General features: G+C 31.8%; 1 protein-coding gene and 1 non-coding gene across 2 annotated transcripts; both read left to right on the top strand.

The window, feature by feature from the left end:
• Positions 1–4,437: 4,437 nt before the first annotated feature.
• Positions 4,438–4,509, top strand: TRNAP-AGG (transfer RNA proline (anticodon AGG)). Its single transcript has one exon. It is a non-coding gene; the product is annotated as a tRNA-Pro (tRNA).
• A 569-nt stretch (positions 4,510–5,078) lies between these two features.
• On the top strand, positions 5,079–7,552 carry LOC131648201 (MLO-like protein 6). The gene is made up of 12 exons (XM_058917980.1): positions 5,079–5,198; positions 5,307–5,364; positions 5,458–5,798; positions 5,885–5,945; positions 6,029–6,117; positions 6,200–6,274; positions 6,353–6,447; positions 6,555–6,604; positions 6,722–6,762; positions 6,849–7,022; positions 7,319–7,354; positions 7,481–7,552. The coding sequence occupies exons 1-12, from the start codon at positions 5,079–5,081 to the stop codon at positions 7,550–7,552; spliced, it is 1,212 nt and encodes a 403-aa protein (XP_058773963.1).
• Positions 7,553–10,651: the final 3,099 nt, after the last annotated feature.

Raw genomic sequence — 10,651 nt, forward strand, 5'->3', positions numbered from 1 at the left:
TAAACTTTTTTTTTGCAGTGTTGAGTTTTAATGAAGTGGCGTGCTGCGCCAGTTTCTGTTAGAGGAAATAGACGTCAAGGACCAAAAGTGGATCATTCTTTAAAGAATTTTCTTTTAAGAACTAAAATTAAATGTTGAAATATCTATAAGGAATACTGACATATTTAACCCTATATAATGTTATATACACTACAAGAAAAAGCTTGATTATCTAGGGATATTAGCGAGGTGAATCATCTCTCATTAAATTTTGACGTTACTTAAGGTTAAACCCCTTGCAAATCACAAAACAAAACAAAACTATAAAACAATTCGTGTAAGGATGCCCCTCGCAAATGAAATAGGAGAGATTTTTAAATTTTGAAATGTTTATCGCTCTGCAATTTGCGAGGGGCTTAATGTCACAAAATGTGATTGTAGCATACACGTGGGGTAACCCTTCACAATATAAGTCCTAATGGCAGACTTTAAAGATTTTATGAAAAGTGAAAAGCATGTTGTGATGGGCTGCCCAAAGCAAAATTTGTCTCATCTAACCGTTTCGTCTGCAGTGCGCCATCTGCCTTTGAAAAGTTAATTACAGCGTGAGGGAGCCCCTATCCGATTGTAATATTTAAAGCATCCTTTCATTTTTCACAAATCTATTCATTTATCTTCAAAATTCTTCAACATTTCTTTCTCATTTATCTCTTTAAGTTTTCAAAACTTTTCTCTAAAAATTCCAACCTTCATGTTTTATACCGTTCAAGATATCATCTCTTGAAGGCAATTTTTTTTTGTCTTTGTCAAATTTATATATTTTAGTTTATATAAGATATTTATTAATAATATTTCATTTTCATTTTTTGAATTTAGGTAAATTTTTATCATCTAAAGTAACTAAGGAGTTCAAGTGTTCATCCATGGTACATTTTTTTCTCTATTTTTTTTTTAATTTTACTTATTTTTTTTTACTGGGTGTTGTTTAATACTAAAGTTGTATTTGCATAAATAATTTTTGTTTAAATTTTTACGGATATGTTATGAATTTATAATGATTAGTATGTTATGTATTTACTAATATGTTATATGATATATTATGAAAACGATATTATTTTTTCAAAAATATTATTATTGAAACAATTTAAAAGTAGTAGTATATAAGAATATTTTATAAAATTGTATTATTTTTTAATATGAATTTTAAAAAAAAAAGGTAAATCATTTTGCGAGGGGCTTATTGTAACGCCCCATATTTTCTACTTTTAATTTAATCGGAAATTAAATTATTATTTAGAATTATTTGGTATTTTCGTTGAATTAATTGGAGGAATTATGGAATATTGGTCTTTGGGCCAAGTGTGGTATTTAGTAATGAGGGGGTGTTAAGTTGTTGAGCCAATTACTAAATTATATTATGTTTTCATAAAACAAGGAAATAAGAGGAAATTGAGAAATACAGGAGGAAAACCTAAGAGGGAGAGAAGAAGAACTCATGGACAAAACCCATTTTCGTATTTATGGTGCAGCCCTCACAAAATGAGTCATAACTTTATGCTCGTAGCTCCAAATCAGGTAATTCTTGAAGATTTGGATTCTACTCAAAATTTCCTTCGATTTGATATATTAATTCGTGTCAGGGAAGTTCTTGATGAGGGAGATAAGCGAGTTTGAATATTGGAGATTCTTGCTGAATTTAAAGAAAGATGGCTTACGGGTTTGATGGAGAAGAAGGAGAAAAGTCCAGATTCTTGGCTAAGGTAAGGGAAGACTCTTCTGGTTAATTTCTATTATGCGATTATAGGTAATAGAATAGATTAAGATATGATTCGGTTCGATTGAGTATATTGGAACTGGGATTGTTAGGTTTAGGAATGTTATAATTTAGATTAATTATGAAACTGTATGAATTGTTGATTGATAATGAGTTTTATTGATGTATGATGATGTAATTGATGATCGTATGTCTGTAAATGGTGTTTGGAATTGATTTTGGGTGAAAGGAGTGTGAAATCGCAGGTCTGTCACAGAGCAGAAAATCTGCAAAATCGCACGTCCGCTAAGTGGAGCTAGGCTCGCTAAGAGGATGCTGTTCGTTTTTCAAAAAAAATAAAAGGGCTCGCTAAGCGGAGCTAGTCTGCTAATCGGAGGTCCCAAAGTAGTTCGCTTCTGCCATAGGCCGCTGGTGGGTCGCTGAGCGGACCTTGCTGTGTAGAAATTTCCTGAACTTTGAAAAATCATAACTTTTGATCCGTATATCCGTTCTTAGTGCCATTTTGGGCATTGTAAAGCAAATTAAATATTTTATATGATGGATTGGGGGGATGGGCAGTGGCCCGAATTAATTATAAAAATTGATTTAATTGCTTTGTGAAATGAAATATTGTGCATATGTGTGATTGTGTGAATATGGCAATGTTTCGGTGCGATGATAGATGAATTGTGGTTATTGTTATGGTTATCATGATGAATGTGTAAATAATTGAATAATTGTGTAAACATGTACATACTTTGTCGGTGATGAAAATGGTGAGTTATGGTGAGACGATGCGGTGCATTGGATCAATGATGTTTTTAAGTATGTTATATGTGTGCATTCATTCATATGCATTTGGTGATGGATCCCGATGATGTTTGGATCAATGGTGGACATAATTCCCATTGTGTGGAATTTGTGTCGGTAGGGCCATAGCTCGATGAGATTTAGATCGGTCAGGTGGATTAATTCCACGGTTTATTGGTACCACATGCATAGTGTCAGTTGGTCATATGCATCCTTTTCATAACATGATTGAATTGGTTTCAGTATTATGTTTGGTGTTGAAATTGTTATGATTGATAATTAAGAATCTGAATATATGACGAATTGTGTGAATGATATATTATGATGTTTTGTTGCTTATGAATGCATAACATTGATTAATTGTGAATGAGACTCACCCTTACTTGTTGACATTTTTCAGATTGAGGAGTAGCGACATTAGTGCTCGGTGAGGATGACTCGTAGAGTTTATCCGTTATTTTGGGCCGTGTCGGTCATGCTCTGATCTTGTAACACTGGGAACGCTAGACTTAGAGTTTAATTTTGTTATACTCTATTTGGTTGTTTGGATTATGTTCCGTTGGAACCGTTTTGAAAGATGTTTTATTATTCTGCTGTGATAAACATAATAATGTTATTTTGGTGAATGTTCCTATTAAGGCATGACTTCAGACTATAGTTGGTTTATTTGTTTTAAATGTCCAATTTGACCAATAATTCTGCAACAGTAATAAGACAGCAAATGGACGAAAGTAACCACGAAATAGCCCAGATGCTTGGCCAAACAATGGGTACGATATTTAACCTTTTTATCCAAAACACTACTCAAGCAAACCAACAAATGGCAGCGCAAATAACGCGCATTATCAATTTCTAAACCCATATTCACGGTTCACACCAATTCGCAATGGTGTGTCCACATAATAACGAACTAGAAGAGGGAGTCAAGAGAAATAAACATCTTCTCCATGATTTGAGGAGTAACAAATCCTTTCCACCCCACATTTCTAGTAAGAGGGTTGAGATAACTTCTCTCTGGCCCAGGCTCAAAGAGCCACTATAAATACCTCATCTTTAGAATTGAGAAATAACCTAACTACAACACACATACAAAGCTTCTCACCTCACGCGAACTAGCTCTCAACAACCTTAAAATCTCCGACAGTCCTTAATCACTAGGGATTGATACGCATTTGTACTTTTAACAAGTACACATCTCAAAGTGCTCAACACTCTTATTGTTCACGACACTTCATACATCAAGAACGCAGACAACAAGCTTCCATGTTTCCTTTGAATCATTGATATCTTTCACGTAAACAAATCCTTATATATTTTCCTGACAAACCCAAAAAAATATCGAAATTATATTCTTGCAGCAAAAAAAGAAAAACTTAAGAAGTTGAACATATACAAATTTGAGAAAGAAGAATTTTATTTTGAATCGAATGAGAAAAAAATAATAAAATCATATGACAAATTTTGTGTTTCTCGCTAAAACTAGATAAAAAAGCATATAGATAAAAAATGCATATATCTTTTGAGTTACAAACAATGGAAGAAGTTTTGGTCAAAGGAATGGATGATTGATTTTGGAAATTATATGACTTTTGAGTTGCAAATAATGGAAGAAGTTTGTAACAAGGGAATGGAGGATTGATTTCGGAATGGAAGAAGCTCTATGCACCACACACTTATATTTAGGGTTTAGGGACATAGAAAACTTGAATTAATTTCATTACCATTAAAATCGTTAGTTATGTTCTGAAACCAAGAAAGAGAGGTTTCTACGCGCGCATTGTATTGAAAATTTAAAGTTGGTTAACGATTTTATTTATTAATCTTCATAATTTAATAGTTTATAGCATAATATATTTTTAAAATAAATAAAAGTAAATCGAACCCAATATCAAAAAGGGCATTTGGTCTAGTGGTATGATTCTCGCTTAGGGTGCGAGAGGTCCGGAGTTCAATTCTCGGAATGCCCCTTCTTCACATTATTTTGCATCAAATCTCAAATTATCCTCATTTTTATAATCCCAACAAAACTATATGATAATTTTTAATTCTTAAATAGACCTTCATCATCCCAATTCCAACAAAATACCAAAAGGAAAAGACAAATTACAGTACCAAGTTAAGATAGACAAATTAAATTACCCATAAATATGGACAATACACATCCTTGGATAATAGATAAACTATATGATAAAATAATAAGTTCATTTTCCTTAATTAAGCTTGACATAAGTTCATTTAGTCGTCATAGGTCTAATTTGTATATTACTTTTTTTAAAGAGAACAAAACACATCCTAGGATAATTTGATTCTCTTTTTTTACCAACATTAACAACAGCGACTATAATCCACTTTTTTGTCTTAATCTCAAATTCACATTCACTACTACTATTATATTAATACATAGATTCATCTCCATAACCTCAACTCATCATTCATTTTTCATTTACACTATACCTTCAAGAAAAAAAATATACATATAATCTCAATATATATTGCTTGCAACTCATCAAATAATTAGGAAGCAGATTAATTAAGCATGGCAGGAGGAGGAGGAAGAAGCTTAACTGAAACACCTACTTGGGCTGTTGCAGTTGTTTGTTTTGTTATACTTTTAATATCTATCGCCATTGAACACACCTTCCACTTCATCGGAAATGTACACATACATATCCATGCATATATCTACACATTCAAAATCTTCGTTTGAATATAATTTAATTTATATATACAATCAGTGTATTAACGCTAATTTTTACTTATGCAGTGGTTGAAGAAGAAACACAAAAGCGCTCTACACGAGTCATTAGAAAAAATCAAATCAGGTGGAAATATAAAAATTCTATACATTTTTTTAAAAATTTTGAGTTAATTTTGATACTTTATAGTATTGAACATTTTTTGTGTGTTAATTGCAGAGTTAATGTTATTGGGATTCATATCATTGTTACTAACGGTAGGAGAGGGTTTAATATCGAAGATATGTATATCCGAAAAGGTTGCAGCCACGTGGCATCCTTGTAGCAACAATGCAGCTAAAGGGGAAGATTTCGAAGATGAATCCGATGGCCACCACCGGAGATTACTAGCGGATTCGCGACGTATATTGGCCGGTGGAGGATTTGATAAATGTGCGGAAAATGGAAAAGTAGCATTTGTGTCTGCAGGCGGAATTCATCAGCTTCATATATTTATCTTTGTTTTGGCGGTTTTTCATGTTCTTTATTGCATACTTACTCTGGCTCTAGGCAGAGCAAAGGTAAAGATTAAGCACACATTAATTATACTATAGTTTTTTTTTTTAATCTCTTTGGTTACATAATTTGATTAATTATAATTCAATAGATGAGAAGATGGAAAAGATGGGAAGAGGAAACCAAGACTCTTGAGTACCAATTTACACATGGTTAGTTAGTCTTTAAAACTATAGCATATAGTACTAATTAATTAATAGCATATGTTAATTGGTGCATTTTTTGTGAATGACAGATCCTGAGAGGTTCAGATTTGCTAATGAGACTTCATTTGGAAGAAGACACTTGAGTTTTTGGACTAAAAATCCTATACTCATTTGGATTGTAAGTCAAGTTCAAACTCATTTTTTAGCTCTTTCAGCTTATATATGTCAAGAATTTTGCTTAACATAATTGCATTTTTCAGGTATGTTTCTTCAGGCAATTTGTAAGGTCTGTTCCTGAAGTGGATTACTTAACCTTAAGACATGGATTTATGATGGTAATATATTGCTCTCCTGCCAATTTATTTACTTAATAGTAATAATTTGTTATGAAATTTCTTTTATGATAATTTTAGGCACATTTGGCACCTTCAAGTCACCAGACATTTGACTTTAGACAATACATCAAAAGGTGTTTGGAAGAAGATTTTAAAGTTGTAGTAGAAATCAGGTTAATTTTCTTTTAGCCTTTTTTTTTCTTGTATGAATTTTCATTTAGAAGTTTGATAAATTATTATATGAAGTATAATAAATTACTGATCTCTTTTAATTTTTCAGTCCTCCACTATGGTTCATTGCAGTGTTCTTCCTCCTATTCCATACTCATGGTAAACAAATAGTACTCCATCTTATAATAACTCATAATTAAGATCATATTTATTTCACTAATTATTATCATGTTTATATTCTTACAATTTCATGCCTCATTTTATGTATGTGAACAGGATGGAACTCTTATCTATGGCTACCATTTGTTCCTTTAATTGTAAGTACATGCAATACAATAACTTATATAATTAAACAATAATATAATTATGACATCAATTAAATTATGTCCTAATTAAATTGCAGATTGTTCTTTTGGTTGGAACAAAGTTGCAAGTGATCATAACTCAAATGGGTCTAAGAATCTCAAAACAAGGAATGGTGGTAAAGGGTGAGCCAGTGGTGCAGCCTGGGGATGATCTCTTTTGGTTTAACAAACCTAGACTTATTCTTTACCTTATAAATTTTGTACTCTTTCAGGTATATTATAAGAGGATTGCTATTCATACACTGAAATTCTACACCCAATGTTTACACCAATTTAAATACAACATAGTCATGTCATCATTTGTATTGAAATAGGTTAAAAAATAATTATAAAAAAAAAAAAAAAATCAAACCGTATGAGAATACGGTGTAAGTGTCACCTTTTATGTAAGAATAACATTCCTCATATTATAATTGTCTTTATACTAATAACATCAATTTAATTAAAACAAATTAGTGACTAATCCAAGTATCTTATGTATTTTTTTGTTTCATATTTATTGAAACAGAATGCCTTTCAACTTGCTTTCTTTTCATGGACTGCTGTAAGTGATGATCCATAATGAAAATTCACATAACATTATAGTATTTGATTGTATGATACATTTATAAGCTATAACAATGATGAAATAAAACCTAAATTTTGAATTTGTTTTGTATTATTGTTCCAGTTTCAATTTGGATTAAAATCATGTTACAATTCTCGTTCAGAGGATGTGGTGATTAGAATCTCCATGGGGTAAGTCTCATACTCATTTTAATTGTCTCGGATTTAAACTCTCGCCTATGCAATTTAATGTCTCTGCATAACTATTAACTGAGTTAATATTTTGACAGGATCATCGTTCAAATTCTTTGTAGCTATGTGACTCTTCCTCTCTATGCTCTTGTCACACAGGTAATTAATTTCATGTGATAAGATAATAACTTCTTTAACAAGTTATAGTATATACTAATTCCTTTTCATTTTCAACAATTAAAAAATTAATTTCTTTATTTTTATTTAAATTAGATGGGTTCAACTATGAAGCCAACTATATTCAATGAAAGAGTAGCCACAGCACTAAAGCATTGGCACCACAATGCAAAGAAGCACATAAAGCAGAACCGTGGGTCAGGCTTTCAAAGCCCAATGACAAGCAGGCCCATAACTGGAGCCCGTTCGATGTCTCCGGCCCACATTCTTCGTCATTGCCGCAGCGAAATTGACTTATCTCCTACAAGACTTGACTTTGAGACGTATCCTCCATATGAGTCTTATTCACCATCACCTTCCAACTCTCAGCACCATAAGGTTGAGGCTAATGTTGCTTCTTCTAGCTCAATTATTCTTCATGAAATGGAAATGCGTCATTTGGCCCGTGATAAAGAACAAGAGATCATTGAGCCCAACTGTGTTTCTGTGGGCCTGGGCCGGCCTCAGTTTGTGATTGATGTTCAACATAGTGATGAGTTTTCATTTTCGAAAATGGCGATAAATCAATTAGAAGAATGACTTATGAGATGATGATTATCAAGTTGGGATTTTTATTGATTATTTTGATTCGGACAAAAATAATTAATTGATATACATATATATGTACTCTTTTATCACGATTTTTTTTGTTTTATTTTTTATTAGACTTTTAATAAATTTATATTAAGTTTAATTTATTATTATAAAATTGATTTATAAGATAATCAATGTATCTATTTATAAACTCTATTGAGAACTTATATCTTTTAATTGAATTTTTTCTCTGTATATATTTTGTTCCAACTTAAAATTATAGATATAAGGTAAAACCAATTTGAATCTACTTAATAGAATAATAAGTGAGTTAAAAGTATTAAGAAAAAAAATTAGAAAAGTTTCATATTGATTAGAAAAGTGCAGACTTGAGTATTTATAATTGAAAGAACTCACATTCTTATTATTTTACATTTTTTTTTAATATGTGGTATGTGTCTCACAAATTGTGTTCTTCATAAAGAAAGACCCAAATGAAAAATGTTCCCTCTCGTTGACCTCCAAATTGATGACCTAAAAGTGGTATCATGGATCGTTAGTTCGAGTGAAGGACAAACTCACCTGTATCGAAAAGTCTTCCCCACATGACAGTGGTTAAGAGACATATCCCGCTTAGTGGTGGGTAGGAGGCATGTCCAGTTTAAAAGAGTCTCAACAATGACAGCAATGTACGTGGATAAAAGAACTTTCACTTGAGAATGAACATTGTGGATAGACTCACACTTAAGAACGAGTATTGAGACAAACAAGTGTGAATCAGGATTGTTGAAAAAAGGAAGTGTGAGAAAGTCCTACATTGATTAGAAAAGTGGATACTTGAACATTTATAAATGAGAGAACTCACACTTCTATTATCTGGAGTATTTTTGTCAGAGTTGTAGTCGTGTTTGGAGTGTTCATACTTGATTAATATACTGAAATATTTAATTTTCAATATCTGTTTTATTTTTTTTATTTTTTATAAAGTAAAATATTGATTATTAAACAAAATAAAATAAAAACATGATTATGTGCAGGTGTCTGATCCGCACAAATACGCATTTTTTTAGTGTCGAAGATACATGGATCATCAATTATGTTTTTATATTATTATGAGATTTTAGTTTATTGTGTAATTAGTAATTTACATATTTATATACTCCCTCTGTCCCAAAATAAATGTCACATTTGAAGAAATATTTTGTCCCAAAATAAGTGTCATATCCAGTTTCCAATGCACTTTTATATTTTATCTTCCAATTATATCCTCTAATTATTACTCTTAATTTATTATTTCTCTCACATTGCATTAATGATAATTATAATACACCAATAAACAAAAGGGACAATTTAGTAAATTCACAATTCTCTCTCTTTCATTTATTACATTTTCTTAATCTGTGTGAAAGTGTCAAGTATGACACTTATTTTAGGACGAAGGGAGTAGTTAAGAACGCAGTGACGTGTCTTTAATAAAATATTTGGATTAGGATATTTTTTAACTTTTCTTTCAAATATTTTTTTTAAACTAGAAATCTAGAACAATTTGATTTTGATCATATCACTATCGATTTTATTTTACTAGATGTATGGATTATTTATTGGAGAAAATTAAGATCTAAAATATTGTGGAAGACCTAACACGTTTGATGCCCTGCGTGCCACACAGGATGGGCATCGCACAGAAGAAAACCATGTGCAGCAGCTACCGTGTCTTTTATATTAGGGTTAAATATGTATGAGGTCCCTATAAATATGCCAACTTTTATTTTTAGTCCCTACAAAAAAAAATCAAATTTTGGTCCCTGTAATATTTCCTTTCCCCATGGTTAGTCCCCCCCGTTAGATTCCACTAACGGTGGGTGACGTGTCATGCTAGTTGTGTTAATTTATTTTACAGCTGTGTTAATTGAAGAGACACGTAGGATTATTGTGTAGAATTAAAAGGGATCGTGTAATTTTTTTAACCTAATTTCATTCCACCTCTTTTCCTTCTGCCTCTTTCCTTGTTCCTCTTCCATCGTCATTTTCTCAGATTAAAGTCCTTTTTCCCCTTTCCTTGTTCCTCTTCCATTGAAGTCATCTTCCGCCAAGTTACGATGTCATCTTCATCAAGGAGAACTAAGTTAAAATCTAATCCACAAGTGTGAGTAACCGTCCAGGTAGAAGGTGTGCGTGTGATGCTCGATGGCTTCATATTACTGTAAGAATGGACCTAACAAAGGGCGCCTATTTTGGATATGTCCATTTTGGCAAGGTGAGGAAACTTGTAACTTATTTATATGGGATGATGATATTGCACAACTAACCGATGTTCAAGAAAGGTCAGATGATGAAAGGATAAAAAATGAGC

The sequence above is a fragment of the Vicia villosa genome, linkage group LG2 (genome assembly GCF_029867415.1).
Source record: "Vicia villosa cultivar HV-30 ecotype Madison, WI linkage group LG2, Vvil1.0, whole genome shotgun sequence".
Taxonomy (NCBI): domain Eukaryota; kingdom Viridiplantae; phylum Streptophyta; class Magnoliopsida; order Fabales; family Fabaceae; genus Vicia; species Vicia villosa.